Source organism: Polistes dominula, unplaced genomic scaffold (assembly GCF_049000335.1).
Source record: "Polistes dominula isolate Pdom_NZ unplaced genomic scaffold, Pdom_raw_medaka contig_84, whole genome shotgun sequence".
NCBI classification, from domain to species: Eukaryota; Metazoa; Arthropoda; class Insecta; order Hymenoptera; family Vespidae; genus Polistes; species Polistes dominula.
Window position 1 is genome coordinate 3,078,843 of NW_028300944.1, and position 21,975 is coordinate 3,100,817.

At 32.1% G+C, this 21,975-nt stretch overlaps 2 protein-coding genes and 1 pseudogene across 2 annotated transcripts; 2 read left to right on the forward strand and 1 right to left on the reverse strand.

Moving 5' to 3' along the window:
• The first annotated feature begins 575 nt into the window (after positions 1-575).
• On the forward strand, positions 576-15,461 carry LOC107073022 (general transcription factor 3C polypeptide 1). Its single transcript, XM_015333406.2, is given in 13 exon segments — positions 576-722; positions 974-1,139; positions 1,212-1,405; positions 1,480-2,109; positions 7,166-8,350; positions 8,775-9,134; positions 9,219-9,459; positions 9,577-12,773; positions 12,858-13,217; positions 13,219-13,382; positions 13,487-13,679; positions 13,808-13,895; positions 14,307-15,461. Coding segments are annotated over 12 exon segments (6,807 nt in total). The 5' UTR covers positions 576-722; positions 974-1,063; the 3' UTR covers positions 14,426-15,461.
• Positions 2,118-6,471, reverse strand: LOC149032825 (uncharacterized; annotated as a pseudogene).
• A 147-nt stretch (positions 15,462-15,608) lies between the features above and the next one.
• Positions 15,609-20,704, forward strand: LOC107073021 (resilin). The gene is made up of 4 exons (XM_089171689.1): positions 15,609-17,892; positions 18,135-18,977; positions 19,081-19,411; positions 19,522-20,704. The coding sequence occupies exons 1-4, from the start codon at positions 17,884-17,886 to the stop codon at positions 19,755-19,757; spliced, it is 1,419 nt and encodes a 472-aa protein (XP_089027815.1). The 5' UTR covers positions 15,609-17,883; the 3' UTR covers positions 19,758-20,704.
• Positions 20,705-21,975: the final 1,271 nt, after the last annotated feature.

Here is a 21,975-nt window from a genome sequence, read left to right on the forward strand (position 1 = left end):
GCTCTGAATACTTGCGCAGCCAGTGGCAAAAAAGAGAACTATGATCTGGGTCAAGAAATGACTACCACAAAAAATGTGAAAAATCCTATATCGTTCGGACTCCTGGTATCTATCCTCCGTGACATCACGAATAAATTTGCTTCACATATATTTCATCACAATTTTATTATGGGATGGAAACTATATTTACTCCGTATTATGGAGGGTATACTCCGTATGAAGGAATTTAAAATTTCTAGAAAATAATACAAGAGGGCAGCACAGTGAAAATTCCGATTTGGGCAGGAATATTTAAAAAGAGGAAAATTATCATTAAATTATATTGTGCAAACTGGATTATCGTACAATTTTGTCACATAACAACATTTTAATATTTAATCGTACATGGTGCTAAAAATTATGTGTTGTATACAATAATTATGTGACGAATGTTAATTGTGATTTAGTTGGATTAAAAAGAACGTGGCGCCATTTAAATGAGTATAGTTATAAAGCATAGATTATGTAACTTGTGACTTAACGGTCGAATTATTCTATTTAGGGTTATTTACAATTTGGTTGTTGAAACTCTCCATAATGTCGCGTAAATGAGTATTGTCTTATGATTTGAATGCACGTGCCCTCTACCACACATGTAAACAAATGGTTCGCAGAACGTAGAAATGATACTGATTCTAGGAAAGAGTTAATGAAATTTGGATTAAATAGAAATATGCGATTAGGTAAATATATTTTATATATTTAAAAACTTTGCAACGTGTTTATTTGTCAATGCTATATTTAAATATCATATTATTAATTAACAGTAAAAAAATAATTATCATTTGTAAGAGCAACCTTTTAACAAACGTAATAGTCATCCTATTTTCAACTATTTATTTTATATTTATTGCCACTATTTTTTTGCCACAAATTTTCTTTACTTTTAATTAAATGATTCAGTTCTCAATAGATATTTGAATGAAAATTTCAGAGACCATCGATATCAAGGACAATAGCGATTTTTATTGTTAAATAGCAACTTTGAAAGATTTACGTAATTTTCATTAATTCAGATATCGATATGGCGTTATTTGATTTACCAGAAGTTCTAACAGATGAAATAGCATTGGAAGGTTTAGATGGTATTACTTTACAAGGTAAATTAGTGTTTTCTTGACACATGTCCTTAGGTACTTTTCATGTTGATACATCATTATTTTTTGTTTTAGCTTTATGGTTACGTTTGGCACAAAGATTTAATAATCCTTCATTGTGTACAGAAGATTTTAAGAATGAAGTATGGTCTGTATGTGTAAATCTTCCAGAAGTTACATTTTATAAATTAAAAGTGCCAAGAAAACCACTTGTTATATATGATCGTTATGAGTTTGTAGATCCAGATCTTGGTATTATACTTGAGCCAGTAAGTGAGAATCTAAACATGTGTAATCATTATCCTATAATTTTATATTTAATTTTATATTTATTTTCTTTCAGGATAATATTCCAGAAGATATTTATCCTTTTGTTCCTATAAATGATCCAATTGCAGGAGTTAAGGGTTCCTGTTCGACTTATAAGACTCGTAAAGTTATAACTGATGATATCAAAAGTTATACTTTAGAGGAAGTAACGAGAAAATATGATCAAACATTGGTGATTGTTGCGTCTCAAGCTACAAGAGTGAAAGCATTATTGGCCGATAAATCATCTTTTATATTGAAATTAAGTATTATGCATTATTGTTTCCTTGAAAAAGTTGGAAGATCGCGTTATCATGGTGAAGTAACGCAGGGAAAACTTAGTCTTAGTTCGTTAAAAGAAGATCATAGAACATTGTTTTATCATAGAAAGTTTTTACTTCGTCACAAATTGATCACAAAGCAGACGCATCATCAAAAAACAGCAGGCCATAGTGGTACTGGTAGTTTATTACATTTACCACGATTCTTTGTAGAAAGGAAACCAAAAATGATGTTCTTGGCTGAACAAGTCATTGAGATACTTAAAACGAAAAAAGATTATATTGCTGAATATGAAGAAATTAAGAAGAAATTGCAAATTGAAAATTCTATTCAAAAATTAGTTAAAACATCTTTTTTTCAAAAGGCAGTAAAAACAGATGTGGTAAGTGAGACATGTATATATATATTACCGTGAAAGACTGAAATTAAACAATGTCAAGATTCACATGGTCACTTGGTATATGTCTGGAATATTAATGTATAAGAATAAACCCAAATATTCTGTCTTTCATTGACGTATTTGGTATGTCTTGATATTTTATCATATGAATTTTGACATTATTCAATTTAGATCTTTTTTGTGAAGGCACCAGTGGTCGACCAGTTAAGAAAATTTTTTATCTTAAATAGTGGTAACTTCTTGCATTTTTATTGAATAGTAGATTTTGATACGTGAAGATATTCTTTGAACTTCGGTCGTCATATAACAAAGGATATTTTTTGAAAAAAGTTGTTTTACACGAAAATAATAAACATTAATGGAAAGTCAATTACTGCATAAGTAGTTGACTATTTGTACTAGAGCCAAAATCAATAAAAGCAATCATTTTAATATCGTTTATTTACATTAATTAGAAGAAATAACAACTAAAATGTCAATAACAAATGAATAGAAGTTCATTTCTGAAAATTAATAAAAAATAAAGTTAACTATAATTCCATATCGAATCTAATTAGTAAATATTTCGAAAGATATTTAACAAAATATGAGACTACTGAATTGTTATAAAAGTTTTCTAAAGAAATTTGAATTGTTTTTAAAAATTTATTAAAAAATTTATTTACAATGAAATGCTCTGAAACAGTCTATACAAAGTTGGGGTTGATCAGGGCAATCCGGGCAAAACGTTATTGTTCTTTTTACATTTAATCGTGCTTTTGATCGTTCCGTAGGAAGTCTTATATTCGAATAATATAATTTACAAGCTCTTTTAATTTTTTATCCAAGAGCATTTTTTCGGATAGCAATAATATGATTACATTGACCTGAGAATTTATTTATATTATCAGGCAGTCCTAATAATTTCAGAGCTAATATTTTTCTAAATTTTCTTACATTTATGTTTTTTGTTGTTGCAATTTGTAAATGATTAAAGCATTTACAACTGTAATGCCTAGAAGAAGCTGGATACCAAGTTTTCGGTACCATTTGAGTCCTTTTCTCATTGTACTGGCATAAGAAACCATTTGATCTGAATAATCAATTCCACACTTTCCTTTATTATACACAAGAACAGCTAGTGGTTTCAATTTTTCTGATGAATGTTGGCTTGTAGAAGCAGCATGAATATTACGAATATTACTTGGTGCCATGATGGGAGCATGCTTTGTTGATAAAATTCTTATGTCCCGCGAATCTCTCCATTTAAGTACGACAATATCATTATTATCTTATTTGGATACCATTTCTCCTTTTTTTAATTTGCAATTAAAAATATCTTCTGGTATGAACTTTTTGTTATTTTTAAGTGTTCCAACTACACGAGTCTTTCGGTTTAGACATGATATAGCTAATTCATAGCTTGTATAAAAATTGTCAATATATAATGTTCGTCCTTTGTGGAAAAGTGTATCTGTAAGTTGTAGGCATACATTGTGTGCTAATCCTGTTTCTCTAATCCCGTCAGCTGACTTACCAGGATAAATTTTCATTGACCATGTATATCCTTCGCTTGAGCATAATTTAAATAATTTGATTCCGTATTTATGTGCTTTATTCGGTATATATTGTTTAAATATGAGTCTTCCGCGCCATGGAATCAACGTTTCATCGATTACAATGTCTTCCCCGGGCCTGAATGTTTCTTAATATTTTTTCTGAAGTTTGTCGACAAGTGGAAGTATTTTTCTAAGTTGATTCTCAGAGGCAGTAGACATATTATCAGCAAAATGAAAGTAACTAAGTAGTATTTTAAATCTATTTAGTGGCATAATATTATGTGGTAAATGAAAATTATATAAAGGGCTTTTCGACCAATAATTTGATATAGGGTTTACTCTTACAAATCCCATCCATAAGATCAATCCTAAAAATTTTTTTATTTCTTCAGAATTAGTTTGTTTCCATCTATGTATCCGTGAAGATGGGGATAACTCAGATATATTTAAGTTTCGTTCAGCATATCGATTTGTTTCTAATACAAGCAGGTCTATTATTTCGTCATCAATGAACAAAGCAAATGCATCATAAGGATTGACATCGCTAGGTACTTCCCTAAGAAGGCCTCCGTTTCCAGTAAAAGAAAATGATTTTTGCCGAGAATTAAATTCATTCCATTCACTAAATTGAATTGTGCATTCTTTGGCATCAACATTTCTTTCTTCCTCAAAAACTAATTCTTGTAAAATAGCCCAAATACTATCTTCATATTGAATATCACTCAAGCATTTATCAGTATCCAAATCAGAATCAGACGTAATTCCATTTATATTTTTCTTTTAAAAAATCTCGGCTGTTCTTCATGGCTACTATCAGAATTTTTGTAAGCCTTGTAACAGGCTTCTTTATTACTACATGATTTTTTAGAAGATAACTTTTCTATTTTTCTTTTTGACATCACAAAAAATTAGGGAAAAAATTATAACGCAAAGAAATATTAACTATTCGTTACTACTGAACAAAAATTTGATAGAGAAGAAATAATTTTCGAATCTCACACCCTTTCTTAGATACTTCGTTCTCGAAATAAGATTTTCAACTAAATGCATATAGTGAAACATTTCGTTCTAAACGTTTGTTCTAAACTTATCTTTTGTTGTAAGGAGATAAGAAACAAAAAAGCCTAAATAAATAACAAAAAAAGATTATCCTCTCCATAGGATAAGACTTTCTTTCTAAATGGAACATTTTATTACAATAAGTAACTATTGACACAGTATCGATATACAGGGTGAATCTTGTAACTAGGACGGGTAATAACTTTTTTTAAGTAACAATAGAGAAAAATGATAAAGGAAAAAGTTAAATGGCACAACAAATGTCAACTTTCTATGACCTTACTTTTTTTGAAAATGCATCGATGCACTCGCTAGATGCAGTTGCACTTATTTTTTAAATGGAACTTTATATTTCTTTTTTAACCATTCGATTCCTTTCTTTATTCTGCGTAAAAAAGTATTAAGTGAAGGTCATCGAAATGTCAATAGTTTACGAGATATTTGATGTTTCATACAGCAATGTATTTTATTACAATAAATGTTCGAATGTTCCTCCATTACATTCTAAACATTTTCTAATGCGCTTTTTTACATTTTTTAATTACATTTTTTAATTGATTTGTATTGATATTTGAACAATACATTTTTATACGCTTTTTTAAATCATCGACTGATATATGTAAAAGGACGTCAATATTATTATTATTAATTGGCATTAGGAACTCGAAAGTTCATTGCCGCAAATACCAAATCCCGCCATTGTTCCCGTCATTGAGCGTGATCCTTCCATTCGCGGTCTTCGTATCCTATTTCTTTCAGGTCCCTTCTAATATTATCCTCCTATGTACGTCTCGGTCTACCTAGTGGTCTTTTCCCGTTTGGTATATCGACCAATATTTTGTGCGCCGTTCGATCCTCCCCCCATGCCACGTGACCAGCCCATCTTAATCAGCGTGACTTTACGACGTTGATAATGTCCGGTTTGTTGTACAATCGATGTACTTCAATGTTATGGAGTTTTCTCCATTCGCCCGTTTCCTCATCGCGTTTTGCACCGAAGATTTTACGAAGAACTTTGTTTTCGAAAACCCTATATTTCTTTTCGTCCCGTAACGTAAGCGACCACGATTCGCTACCATAAAGAACTACCGGCTGGATGATTGTCCTGTATATCCTGATTTTTAATCGCCCAGACAGCAACCGAGAGCTGAGTAATTTGTTAACCGACTAGAAACATGAATGGCCTAGATTGATTCTTTTCTTTAGTTCTTCGTTAATTTCGTTCGTCTGGTTTATGATCGATCCTAAATATCTAAAGTTGCTGACTCGCTCAAAAGTTTTATCCTGGACGACCAAAGTTTCAGTATTAGGCATATTCTGAACTCTATCGGTGACCATATATTTGGTTTTTTCCACGCTTATTTGTAGCCCCAGATCTTTTGTATTATCTATTAGTATTTTCGCGTTATTAATTAATGACTTCTTATTGTCCCTAACAAAGCAATATCGTTCGTGTATGTCAACAATTGCGTTGTCCCGTTCAACTGCAAACTATCTTTACTTTTCTGCAGTTCTTTGACAGCAAATTCCAGTACTAAATTGAACAAAAGAGGTGACAATGCGTCCCCCTGTTTTAACCCGCTATGAATACTAAAAGCTTCCGACATTTGATTACCTATTCTCACTTTACCCCTAGTTTCCTTTAAACAAAGTTGAACCAGGTTGATCAATTTTCTTGGTATCCCCTGTCATATTAGAATTTCGAGCATTTTTTCTCGTTTTCTGTGTTAGCATAACAACTGCTAGTCTCGGGGAAGGAAAACTAGTTTTTTAGTGGTTCCCGGGGTGGGTGGGTCCTTGTCACCACGACACAGCGCGTCCTCAGATTGCGGATAGAGGATGAGCCTCTTTGTCTTGCATAGGGACGGAGTTTAGCTGCGAATAAATTGAATAAGCAGTCGCGGACAACCGATTGAAATTGACCCTCCTGTTCGGGGGTTCGGCGTAGGTCTGATTACCCCACACCGTAAAACGACTTTATCGAGTATTAAAAAATACCGCCATGGATTTCAAGAAATTGAATGGCAATTAAAATAGTGAAAATTTTAGGCATAAAGAGTCAAAAGCAAAGAAATTACTTATCGTCAACTACGCACGTCTTCTTAACGAAAGCGTTACGAAAATTGCATTGTGGAGGAATACGACTGTCGTTACTGATATTAATCGTTTGTAGGTTGTTCAGAAACAATCGTATCCAAGCAAACGTATAATAGCATCGCAAATGACGTAGCTCATGTACCGCATTTGTTTCCAAAGGCCAATATTTAAAGAAACCTTATTTTTCACGTTTTAGTGAAAAATGGTCAATTTCTGGCACATGATCGACGACTGATACCTTCACTTTAATATATACAACACAGTTGTAGACTTTTATATAATAAATTGCTTACAAAGTAAATGTTTATCAAAATGTTTAATCAAATTTTCTTGTTAATTGATAGAAAGTACCGTATAGAACTTTATATCCAAATGCAGAACCTAAAGAGTGGCAACGGAAGAGTGATCCATCGAAGGAAAAAATAATAAGGGTAGTTCAGCTGATAAATCCCGACGTTGATGTTGCTGAATTATTGAACAAAGATGAAATACACGAGGATGAAGAGCAAATAGATGTAGATATTCAGAAACACCAAGTTTTTTCTTCTTTTCTCAAAGAAGCTAATATTATGAACGAAGGAAGCAGTATTAATGGTGTCACTCAAGGAAGCTTATCTAAAGATATGGGTTTAACGAAATTACAAAGTAGAACTATATTACGTAATCTAGTTAAAATGAATATCGTAGCGATATACATGAATGATGCAGGTAGGCAAAGAGTAACAAAATATGTATGTAAAAAGTTTGAGGAAAAAAGTACGATGAGTAAACAATTTCAAAAAGAAGTACGTAGAATTAAAGAGCTTACCAAGCAGATGTCAAATAAGAGAAATGAAGTTATACCAAAAGAAAATGAAGTCATACCAAAAGAAAATGAAGTCATACCAAAAGAAAATGAAGTTATACCAAAAGAAAATGATTTACAGAAAAAAGAAATTAGGGAAATTAGCGATTTTTATACGCATTTAATTAAAACTATAGAGAAATTAGATTATCAAGCAACTATTGATAATAATACAACGAAATATTCTCATTTTGGATTGCAAGAATCATTTATTAATACCAGCAAATTAAATTCGGTATTTCGCATTGTCAATAAAATATTTTGGAAATATCGTATAACAAAGTCACGAACTAGATACAAGTGTACCTTCCTGAACGTGTCGAGAACAACAGCGAAAATAAAATTATTAACTGACGAAATAATAAACAAAAAATCAACACAAAATGAAGAGAACATAGGAAAGACTAGTGATAATAGTATCGAGATTTCCACAGTTAAATCTACAATTACAGATAATATTAAAGATTTATCAATGTATAAAAGTATAAAAACAAATTTGGTTACCCAAAATCCGATGCGCCGTGGAAAACCAATTAATGAAACATTTGGTTTCATGGAGGATGTTGAAAATAGAGAGAAAAAAGGGGTATCTAATATTACTTATAGATTATTAAAGCGAGCAAATATGATCATCGAGTCTGTTAAAGAGCATCAAGTTATCGATGATATGACTAAGTTAATGAAGGTAAATTGCAACAGTGTATCATTTTATTGTTAAACTAATATCAAAGAACATTGAACCCTTTCGCTACGGGCATATTTTCCGCAGCGCTACTTCTACTTTACGGGCTGCTAATAAGTGCAGCATCGAAACTTTATTTTTGAGTAATTTTGTTGCTGATATTAATGGTTTTTAATTGAAAGAAACAAAACACTAAAACTATACGTCCATAATAGGATATTTGATGTGCTATAACCGCATATGTTCGTCATATGTAAAATACACGGCATTTTATGGAGGGTCACCATAGTGGCCCGTAGTACCTCAGTGGCATCTTATGGAGGACCCCTATAATGGCCCGTAGTAGCGAAAGGGTTAAATTAGAGTAATTTCATATCAATATGGCATTATGAGATCAAAAGTTAAATCTAATTCATTTTCATTTCAGATGATAAATGACGAAGAAGATAAGGAAGGCTATGATGTAAAGATAGATAAAAAATCTTTGATCAGATTATTAGATAAATTAGCTAAAGATAATTTGGTAAAAAATATCAAGTTAACTCTTAGCGCTAATGGCAAAGAAAAACATTTGACTTTCGTATGTGATCCCAATATTGATACAGATCACACGGTAATAAAATCAGCTATAGAACAAGCAAAAGTTAAATTTTGTTTATTGGGATCATCAAAATCTAAAACGAATCCGAAAAATAATGTAGATAAGACTCCTCGTAATAATACGGAAAACACAAAGAAAAGGCCTAAAATACTATCAGCAATACCAAATACTTCCAAATATGATCCAGTATGTATACACAGTTTGATAAAGTGAACCAATTATATATGTAATAATAAAATATATAACTTATGTTTCATTTTGTACATTTAGAAAGCAGCTAGAAAACTTGGATATAGTCCCAAATTTGTTCGTATGCAAGAACTTCATTTTCTTATATATTATTTAGTTTATGAACATCCCGGAGAAGACACGCTTTCCAAGAATGAACAAATAAAATTGTTACGTGCCAATGATTTTAGCATCACCGATAGTTTGGCTCAAGAAATGAGTAAAATTTATACCACGGAAGTAGGATGGAAGATGTTTTTGCCATCCTTACCTCAACATAATGGTAAGAAAATTGTAACTGTATTTATACACACACACACACATACATGTTTCTTTAAAATCTTAAGCATGATATATGCATATACTATTATTGTTATTTTTTTCTTTCTTTATGTATTAGGTTGGCCAAAAGGTTGGACTTTAATGTGTGACATTCTGTTGCGCATTCCGCTATCAATATTTTTAAAAATCCATAGTGTCCCATTTATTATATCAGGCTTGGAATATTATACAAATCATCCTATTAGAAAGCATTATTTAGTAAAAGATCTTCCAATGAATATTCAGAGTACTTTACTACATGGAAGAAAGTATATATTTGATGTTCATGAAACCGTTACTAGATTATGTTATCTCGGTCTGGTTCAATTTGGACCACAGAAATTAAAAGAAAAAGATCAAGTATTTCTTTACGTAAATCGTCATAGTGAATTAATGGATACAACTTCATCTGCACCTGGATATCACAAAGTTGAAGAAAAAACATACCCCATAACGAAGTATAATTTTAATGAGATGTATATCGTTGAAAAATATTGGTACGACATGTGGAATATATGTGTTAATACTCCTTTAGGGGGTAGGCTTGCAGTTCAGGGTAAAGATATATTATTAGAAGATTTATCTAAAAAAAGTGACATGATAGAAACAATAAAAGCTCGTACTGCAGAGGAAGCTATAAAATTAGATACCGGCAAAGTACCTGGAGATCGTAAAGGTGCAGCTGGTATCGATTCCGCATTTTTTGCACACTTGAAACGTAATTGGAATTGGAATAATAATATTACGACGCGTAATCAACTAAAAAAAGATCCAGGAAATAAAACTACATGTAAGAGAGATGCTTATTTATCAACAATAAAAGCAGCACCTATCAAATTTACTGAATTTTCTGGATTAAAAAAAGTATCAGGACCTACTACTGTAAATTCTACAAGTATGAAAACAAAATCGCAATCGAACAAAGTTAATGAAGTTAATAATAAGTCTATTAAACCCGAAACATATACAATATCTCATCGGTCTAAACAGAAATCATTTATTAGACGAGTTTTACCTAAAAAGGGAAGAAAATCACGTGTAAAATATGATGAAATTGATTATCGTGCGCTTCAACTAATGCATAAATTGCGCGTCGACTGGAAACCACACGAAGATAATATATTACTTATATGTAAAGTTGCCATGATGTATTTGTGTCCAAATCATCGCAAACAAGTGGTATCATTTAATATGGTCAGAGATGTTTTACGCTCTTATTCTCTTAGTTCGAACAATAAAACATCTCGGGCTTGTCAAAGAAGACTTTTATATATGCTTAGACAACCACAAACAGTTAAAAGCGTAGCTTTAGGAGTAGAAGAAATAAAGCAAAATTTCTTTCTTAATAAACGGTTTAGTGGTATAACGGAAAAGATTAAACAAGAATCTCCGAATCAAGGCACATTTGAAAAACGCATAGCTGAAGTATTTAAAGATCTTGTTAATTACGTTGCTAAAAAGTATTACAATATTTCAGAAATGGGATCAAGTGAACCTATCGTTGTACCAAAAACAGTACAAGAGTTCAATATCTTTTATAAAATAATATATCCTACTAAGTCATTTAATCTAGGCTATTTCAACGATATTCGTTGTATTTACGATATACGTTCTGCTACTATTAATTCTGTTATTCATAGTTCAATGTGTTCTGGAAAAGATAAAAAATCTTGGGCATATCAATTATTTAAAATATATCAACAGTATCCTGAGGGTCTTTTGAAAAGCGCTATGGCCAAAATTAGGGCTGATCAATTGGTAACAATCAAGAAAAATGATATGCATTTAACAAAGAAGTATGTCAATTATATGCCAATGAGTAGTGCACAGTATCAGTTTAGTACCAGTTACATTTACAAATTTCAAGATAGATGGCCATATGATTTATATATGGAATCATACAATGCTTTTTTTAAACTTATTCAATGGTATTCTACAACAAAAATAAGTAATCCATTGACAGATAATGTTTCTTCCGGTGGTATTGAAATTATTCCAGCTACTGGTGGGATAGTTGCCATGATACATGATTTTATGCCAATGGATAAGCTAGATTTTGATGTTGCCATACCTGATCAAGTAATTACACTAGATCAGAGTTTAAAAGAAAAAAATGAAACTTACTTTAGAATTGCACAAAGATATAAAGATATTTTAGATGGTTTAGATGGTTTAGATGGTTTAGATTATTTTAAAGACAATTCGAATAAGAAGACGAATTCTATAGAAAACGATAAAACCTCAATATTTAAAAAGGAGACAATTGTTGATTATCGCACTGGTAATGGGTCATCTATTTTTGAAGAAGACGTTGACGATGAGTTTAGATCTAAAAAGGCAAGAAAAGTTGATAATCCTGATTACAACTTTGGATTACAACTTATTGAAGAAAGTAATTCAATTAATTCTCATGATGAAACTAAAACCATGTTAAACAAAACGGATAAAGAACAATTAAAAGGGAATCATTTAAAAAGAAAATACATTGATAATTGTGAAATAGATTCTACGGAATCAACCTCGAAGAAAGCTAAAATGGATGATGATAGTGAATGTAGCAAATTAAATTCATGTAATGATACTTCACGAAGTAATATGGAAACACATTTAAATAAGTGCCTAAATGATTTTGATGAAAAAATGGATAATGCTGAAATTTCATTAAAATCAAGGCTTTTGGATGAAAATTCAGTTGGATGTTCGAAATCTGCAGAAGATGAAGATATAAAACAAAAAAGCGAAAGTCAAAGTAATGAAGAATATAATAAAAAGACAAATGATAATGCATTTACTCGTATAAGTAGTATAATATGTAGTAAATCTAAAGATATAACTTATGCAAATTCATACACCAAACTCGATGACACGAATGACGGTCAAAAACAATTTACAAGATTAGCCCTATTGAAAATAAGGGAGGAGCTAAATGAATTTTCCGTATCTGATAGTCATCATGCTCACGAATATTTCGTGGTTAATATATTTAAAATTTTTTATTACTTAGAATCATCCTCATCACAACATTGTGATGAGGATTATGAAATGTTTAAAAGTTATGCGCTACCATCTGGAATGTTACCTTTGAAATTAAAGACTGTTTCCGAAATTATAAACGAATTAAATAAATTTGCAACTTTTCCAAAAAATAATACCTCATATGCGAATTTTAAGAAAACTATGAATGGAAAAGTATTATATAACTGGATGAAAATTGATGCTATATACAGATTTGTAAAAGAAAAGAAAGAAATAGGAGCTAGCTCGGAGGAACTTATGGTAAAAATATTTATTAATATAACATTATGGGGTATAATAATCACATATGATAATTTGATAATTCATTGTTTCTAATAATTTCAGCAAAAATTTCGAAAAGACTTTGGGAGAGAGTTATATGATATAGTTTCTCTTTTAATTGATAATTATTTGTTTTTACGTTCTGGTGTAACTACACCCCGATATATACATTACGGTCATGTAAATCCTTGGTTGGTACATTCTTATAAGATCTTTCGTTCAGATAGAGAGTCACTTTTACCAATACCTAAAGATAGCATATACTTAACAGAAAATCAAACTGTTACCGATACTAATATTGATGATATTAAAAAAGATAATGATATTGGTCATAATAAAGATTCATTGGAATCATCAATATGCGAAGACATAACAATGATTGATAACGAAGAAAAAGATAAGAAAAAAAGATACGATGCCTTCAATTGGTAATGGTACCGAAGAACAAGAAAATGCTACAATTATAAGTAACTCTGGTGAAACTGAAAAGGAACCAAATGTATGCGCTACAAAAAGATTACAAAGAAAGAGAATATCTTTGCTTCCACAAAAGGATATATTTACATCTGCCAAAAAATTAGATTTAACGTAAGAAAGTATAATAAGATATTATGAATTATTTGCACATTTAATTGCACATTCTATAAAATGTAATATATTCATTTGGATATTAAACGCGTTCATGATTTCAGTAATGCTGAGGAAATAAAGGTAGTCATGAAACCATGGATTCGCGTAGATGGTGTTTTGAATCGTAGAGTATTAGATCGTATGTTGGGAGCTGTTTTAACATATTGTTTAACACATCCTGGTGTTACATTAGTCAAAGTACAAAATAGATTTAGTCCAGCCTTACAACCGTTCCACACTCGTGAACTGATTGAGGTTTGAATATTTATAATAATATATAATTATATAATTTTTAAAATAAGTGATTCAAGTAATTTTCATTTAGTAAATTCATTTATATTAATATCATAACATATTAAATGATTACTTTACTTTTTTTATAGATATTGATTAAATTAGGCTGTTTAGAGAAGAAGATATTGATTAAACAACATGTAACTTTGTTTTCAAAACCTGCACCTGTTAAACCAAGTAAGTATTATCCATTAACACGTTCCGTGTCACGTGTACCACCGGTGGTACACGTTAAACTTGTTCTTCAGGCCACGTGTACCACCGATGGTACACTTACCATTAGATATATTTATTTAATGCGCTGAAAAATATATGTTTATAACAAATTTAATTCTGTAACAGAATATTTCTATTAAAATATTGATGCATTATACAAAATGCGGTACAGAACACAGCACATAAGTTATATTTACAATAATTATTAATTACATGTAATGATTGATTTTGTTAAAGTAAAATTAAATGACCTGAATGACAAGTCAGGTAAAAAGAGCTTGGCACGGAACGTGTTAAAATTGATCATTGTATATATGCAATAATAATCTTCTCTTTGTGGTTATATTAACTATATATTTTTTTTATAATTAGAAACGGACGAGGAGTGGGTGAGTGAAGAAGAAATATTTATAGAGCCTTTAATGGGAGCGATCATAAAATTTGGTATATTTTTAAGTACGAAGATGTACAACTCGGATTATATTCCATAATGATAATATAAATATTATCAAGATAATAAGTATGTTATTGCGAGTTAAACGAGTTATTTCGATGTCACGTTTCGATTTATATAGGAAACAGCCTTACTAGTCAACAGACGAGGAAGCAAGTGCTAGTGTGCCTGATAATAATTATTCATTCATCAAAATATTTCAAATATCTCTCTCTGTCTCTCTCTCTCTCTCTTTTTGTCATATTTATATATTATATTTTCATACTATTAATATCGATAATTAAATGTACCAATAATCTAATATCGCTACGCACTCAGGTATTGTATAGGTATCTTCGTATATTGATAGAAAAAAAAACTACGTTAATCAAAGTTTCATTAATGAATCTTATTTTAGTTATTTTTTATACAAATATCTGTGATCATAATTTAATAAATGTTTTTTACGTTAAGGGACACCATTAGTGTGAAATTTTGAAAAACTCGAATTCAATAGTCTATTCCTTTACAAATGTAACATACTAAAATTCCAAATGCATATCTTAAATAGTTTTTGAGTTATAGCCACCTTTATTTATAACGATCAAATCAGTAACTTAAACTTAAAACGCGTTTTTCTGAACCTCTAGTTTTTCGATCGAATAAAAAATGTAATTTTTGCGAGCCAAAAATCATTAAATTTTCATAAAATTTTTTTTTTTAAAACTTCGCCATTTTTGTTAAATTTCAATTTTTCGTTTCGACCGAGGTTCATGGTACGGGAAATTCCTTCTACTTTAATAAACTTTCTAGTTTTTTTTTATTTCATGCCCTGTGAAGGTCGCTATAACTGCAGCAGTGTGGGGACTTTTTTTTAGGCCTTAGGAGATTGCGAATAACTCGCTTAATTTTCAATTTTTTGTTTTATGGAGTAGTTTTCTTAAAAAAAAATTCTGAAAAATCACCTTTTTTCAAACGGTCACAATAATGGTGCTCTTTAATAATTATAAATGTAATTATAATAGTGTACACTTGAGTGAATTATTATAATAATTTTTATAAATTCTATTGTAAATAAATTCGTATTTACACAATCTGGTCGGTCATAGTTTAAATGATGTGTAACTCATATATATTAAAAAATTATTCCAACAAACAATACGTCATCTCATAATACAGATATACATCGTATAAGCGCATTGCATCGTCAGCGTCACGAGATGTTGCAATTCTTCGAGGCAGCTGTAGATCGATGTAGGGGCAGTAAATTGGATCAGGTGAAGAGAGTATTGCCTAACTGTATAGTATGAGTGCACATCTTTCGACGTAAGTCCTGCAACACTTTCACACATCAAGTAGAAGTGGTGAAACGGCTTTGGACATGCGGGTAAATTTAACCAATGAATTCCGTATTTTGACTGGTAGAAAACGGATCTTTGAATAACGATTAGCGCGGTTCTTGAGTATAACTCTTACACATAATTATTACAAGGAAATAATTTATCAATATATTCTGGAAAGATACAGTATTTATTCTAAAACAGAATTTTTCGATTGAATTTTTTCTAATTTAGTATTATTGTAATTAGAGTCAAAATACGTATGTATATATAGGATGATGAAATGAAACGTTAATGTAAAAAATTATTTCTATAGATAAAAATAATGATATATTGTAGATAAGAAGGTATTAATTTAAACCGATTATACAAAAACCAATGAATCCTACTATTCTACGCTTCTAGAATCGATGAAAGTACTGTTACAATAAATCTATGACGCAAGTTTGCATAATGTATCCCTATCTCGTGCAGCATCCTCTACGTTGCCACCAACCATGAGAGTTGATTGCACAAAAACATTGCACATAAAGATAGGACGGACATAGATACAAGTTTGAAAACGACGTCTCGACAACGATAACACTCGAATTGATCTGATTTATAATAATCGAAGAAAACGGAAGAAAAATAAAAAATAGAAGAAGAAATCTTGCTTGTTAGCACATCGCGGGCATAGATGTTTCGCTTCTGTTCCCGCATTCGACACGCATCAAGCTCGTCCTCTTCTTCTTTAATGATCTCTTAAAACGAAAGTAGGTGACTTGGATCTTAAAGTTAACATTCGAACCATTTCAATTGGGCGTACATCTATTTTATGAAAGTGAATCTTTACGTATGGGGATCATAGAGTTAAAGACCATCATTTTTTTTTCGAAATATTCTTTTATGACACAATGAAGATCTTCGCTGGTTAAAAATGATTTAGCCCTTCAACGAATTTTTGCGTAAGCGTACGATAACCTTAGCAGATTATCATTCCGGATTTTGAATTTAATGAAACTTCTTTCAAATAAATCTTTGTCTTATATTTATACCAACACATTATAAAAGAAACGTTTATATATATAATATATATATAAGTATGTGTGTGTATATATGTATGTGCGTTTTTAAATGGACGTTATTATGAAATATCACGCTTACAATGTATTGTAATATTCTTTTATAAATTATACAAAAAAAATGAATAAGAACGCTTGTGCAAAGGACTGAAGAATAACTTAACAGGATTGTACCAAGTAAAATAAGAATACACGATCGATGTATTAATAATTACTTCCGTAATCGGGATATTTAAAGGTGGTGCAATATTTCGGAGTACATAAACATGCTGTCGCGCTTTCTCTCCTCAATTTCTTTTATGATTCCTCTCGCGTGAGTTTGTCATAGCGTAAATTACATACATATTTCTTCTTTTCAAAAAGTTTCACGACTTCATATAATTACAAATTTAGCGTTTTTTTTTCTGCACAAGAGATATTCCATAACTTAGTATCCATTTAATGAGATAATAATCCATTAAAGTTAACTACAATAACTTTTTTTTCAAAGATCTTACGTTAGAAAAAGACATATATATATAAGTAAATATTTGTCTTTATTTATTTGTTTATTTTTTGTAATCATCCGAAGACGAGTTGAAATTTGAAGATGGATGGTTTTATTTGAAACGTTCGATGCATTAGAATGCTCGATTATCCGAATAAAACGAAGCGATCTTGGTGTAGACGTAATATGTAAGATCGATTGGTAACGATACGATACGGGATTCGTAATCCATAAGATATAGGACATAGGCTGCTTGCCTAGTTCGCATCTTCAGTCCCACTCCTCTTTACCGTCACCGAACACCGATACACCACCGTGACATAGTTATACCGATTCTCCTTGTAAATCTTGCCGCTTGCACCAAACCATGATCCACAAATGCGGATGGGTCTCGGTATATATAAACCGGATTAGAGACCAAAGTTTGTCATTCACTCATCGTTATCCCATCTTGATAGAGGCTCTCAAGGAGAGCCTTAAGAGTTATTGGCGTGCTAAAACATTCTTGGAAAAGTTAAAACTAATAAAAAGACTTAAATCGTTTTCCTCAAAAAAGGGGAAAACGAAAGAAATTCCATTAAAATTCGTTTTCCAGCTCAAGTAAGATTCGTACATTAACGTCAGGATGTTCAAGGTAAGCGATTGTCTGCAACGTATAATATTTTTACAATTAATGCAAATTGAAATTACCGTCAAGATAATTACAGCTGTTTACATCGTTCTGTCAATTTTGTAAGATTTTTCAAAATGACGTTTATGTTATATATATATATATTATTAGAATCATTCTTATAGTCACACTCTTGTTTCTTGTATTTTCTTTAATTATATTATTACAAATAAGTAATTAATTAAGTATGCCATTATATTTTCTAGTTTGCAGTAGCTACCATCATCATAGGTCTGGCTTTAGCACGGCCAGAACCTCCGGTAAATTCATATTTACCTCCCGGTGCAAACGGTGGTCAAGGAGGTAGTTTTGGTGGGCCTTCCAGCGAATACGGTCCACCAGGATTTAGTGGAGGGAACGGAAGGGGAAACGGAAGAGCACCGAGTAATAGCTACGGTGCACCAGGATTTGGTTCAGGAGGTGGAAATGGCGGCGCTGGTGGAGCTTCTGACAACGGGTTTGGGGGAGGTTCGGGAGGTGGAAATGGATTTGGCGGAGGCAACGGCAATGGAAGGCCATCGAGCAGTTATGGAGCACCTGGAACTAGTGGAAATGGATTTGGCGGCGGAGGTTCAGGACACGGAAGACCTTCCAACGGTTATGGGGCTCCAGGATCTAACGGAAACGGATTCGGTGGAGGCAATGGCAATGGAAGGCCATCGAATAGTTACGGAGCACCTGGTGGAGGCAACGGTAATGGAAGGCCATCGAGTAGCTATGGAGCACCTGGAAATGGTGGAAATGGTGGAAATGGAAAGCCTTCTAGTAATTATGGAGCTCCAGGATCTAACGGAAACGGATTCGGTGGAGGTAACGGTAACGGAAGACCATCAAACAGTTACGGAACACCTGGTGGAGGCAATGGCAATGGAAGGCCATCGAGTAGCTATGGAGCACCTGGGGGTGGAAACGGCGGAGGATTTGGAAACGGAAGTCCTTCTAACAGTTACGGAGCTCCCGCAGGTGGGAACGGATTCGGTGGAGGACAGCCAAGTTCTTCCTATGGTTCACCTGGAGGTTATGGAAATGGAGCACAGGATGAAAATAATGTAAGCTTGGAGTTTTAAGAGAAGGAGAATAATCGAATGTACAATCATTGATTTACCTTGAAGCATAAGTAAGCCAATATATTGATATATACTTTTCCTTTAGGAACCCGCCAAGTACGAGTTCTCTTATGAAGTAAAAGACGATCAATCTGGAGCTGATTTTGGTCATAAGGAAAGCAGAGATGGCGATCGTGCCCAAGGCGAATTCAACGTTTTGCTTCCTGATGGTAGAAAGCAAATAGTTGAATACGAAGCGGATCAAGAAGGCTTTAAGCCGCAAATTAGGTACGAAGGAGAAGCAAACGCTGGAGGATATTCAAGCGGTGGTCCTGGCGGCAACGATGGATATCCTTCTGGTGGACCTGGTGGTAATGGTGGTAACGGCGGTTATTCTTCCGGCGGACCTGGAGATAATGGAGGAATAGGTGGAAATGGTAACATTTTCTATATATTCGTTTGAAAGTTACTTAATTATAGTTTATCTTTTTCAAATCACAATTGTTGTTCGATTATAATTGACGACTTTTTATTTATTATTATATAGGAGGCTTTGGACGATTCAATGGTGGTGGAAATGGCAATGGAAATGGCGGTGGAAACGGCGGTGGAAACGGCGGTAACGGTGGTTACTCAAATGGATTTGGTGGTGGTAATGGTAATGGTGGATATCCTTCAGGCGGCGGTGGTAATGGTGGATATCCTTCTGGCGGCGGTGGTAATGGTGGATATCCTTCTGGCAGCGGTGGTGATGCTGCTGCTAATGGTGGATATCAATATTAAACGAATAGTTAAATAATCTCGTATTACACTTATAGGGAAAATAATACAAGTTTTAAGTAAAACGCGCGTTTAGTACGTAAAGTTTGTTTAAATTTGATACGTTATAAGTAGGACCAATAACGTATGAAATGACGTACTCTAAGACGAATAAGAGAAAGGAAAGAGGAAGTGAATGGAATAGCGTATCGGAAAGATGAGTACATTTTGCCCACGCGTGATCTAAATTCGAACAATAAGAGATAATCGAACGTACGCGGCATTGAGTAATGAGCTGCCATTATGTAATCTAATGGAAAGGAATCTTCTTTCATTTATCAGAGCAGATAATCTGCAGGCTCTTTATTGATGTCGTATCGATTCGTATGTTCTAGATTAAAAAGGCAACCTTTTACGTAATGAACGCAGTACATATACATACAGTTAACCTCGGAATTAATTATTAGAGAAAGTCGAGATTTCATTTTCAAATATAATATATAGGATTTATCGGCTTTCAAAGATATTAAGGACACGCTTTAGTTTATAAAACTTATATGATAAAGTAGTATTTCAGTTTTTTATATACATAAGTGTATGTGCGTATATAAGCATAAACATATATGTATAGATATATACACATATATATGAGGGAATAATAGTAAACACGCTTCTTCATCTTTTATCAATTATCTTTCAGGTAAGGTTAAGATGTCTCCTTTTACGGAGTACAAAGTATCACGATCGTTGTTTAAGCGCGATACTTTATATTTACTATTATATTTAATTTACCTACTTATAATATTTACTTGCACAGAATTTTTATATATTTAAACGTGTGTAGTTATAAGAAAGAGAATATCCGCATAAATATACTCTGTGCGGCAAGTCAAACGTGTGTTCTACTTTTCACTCATATATACCTGTTGTATTAAATAAGTATAATACTCAAATGCTATTAAATAGAAATTATGTATTACTATTACTATATACATACGTATATGTATTTGTTTTACAAATTATATAAATAAAATGTGATATAGAAAATGCAAAAAGTCAAAGATTATAATGAATCAATCTTAAATTAATTAACCTTGATACTTGTGTTGCAAATAATATATAAAATAATACATAAAATATATATTTAAAAGTTAAAAATACAGGTCTCCCTCCAACAACACGGTAGATAGGTTCCTAGAAAATGCCGTGTTATTTGAAACCGTGTTGTTTGAGACCCAAAGCCAATGCAAAAAGGGGGGTTACGTTCCGAAAACTTTTTAAAAACAAATATTTTTTTTTTTTAAATAAACAACTTAATTTTTATTAAAAATATAAATTTATGAACAATACAAAACAAAAAATATTATCTTAATTTAACGCAACTTTAATTTAATTTATTTCTTCGTCGTCACTGCTCAATTTAATCAACTGAGAATGTTTTTTCGGTGGAATGATATCGCCTTGACTTTCAGAACGTTTTACTTCATTTAAAGTTCTTGCATTTTCTTCCCTCTATAAAAAATTTGTAATTTTACTTTGCTTGTTGTTTATTACCAGATCATTGTAAATTTATTGGTATGGAGCTAGACAGTTTTGATGCTTCCTTTTGAATTTTTGGCTTCTTTCTTTGGAAGGATCTGCATTCAAGAAAAATGACTCGAGATTTTCAGCTAAGCTTAGGCCTTCTTGTAATATTTTTAATGTTAGCTTATTAACAGCTCAATCTTCATCAGTGCTAGTGTCCTCAGGATCAATTTGATTTACAGTTTCGGATATCATTCATCCGAATCATCACTTCTTCTTCCACTAATAAACCTTGAACGTCCACAATAACCATTTCAACAAAACTTTCGCCTCCGATTGATTTAGCAAGTTCTGATATGCAACCAATTTCATTTTGTGATGATTCACGCATGTTTTCTATTTTAACTGAAGAGAGCCATATCTTTTTCCAACACGCATTTAACGTTGATGTTTTTAGTTCACAACAGCGTGAGACACTTTTGTTTTCAGGCCATGGAGATGAAAAGAAATACTTTTCGTAATACTGTATCTTTAAGACGGTAAGCCTCGCCGCGGCTGTAGAAGTACAGTGTTGTAAAAAGGTTTTTTGAAAGAAAACTATTTTATAGGATACCGTGTTGTAAGAGGGTTCTCGTAATTATGAATCGTGTTATAGCGAAACGTGTTATGAGATACCGTGTTGTTGGAGGATTTGCCGCAATTTGTGAATCGTGTTATA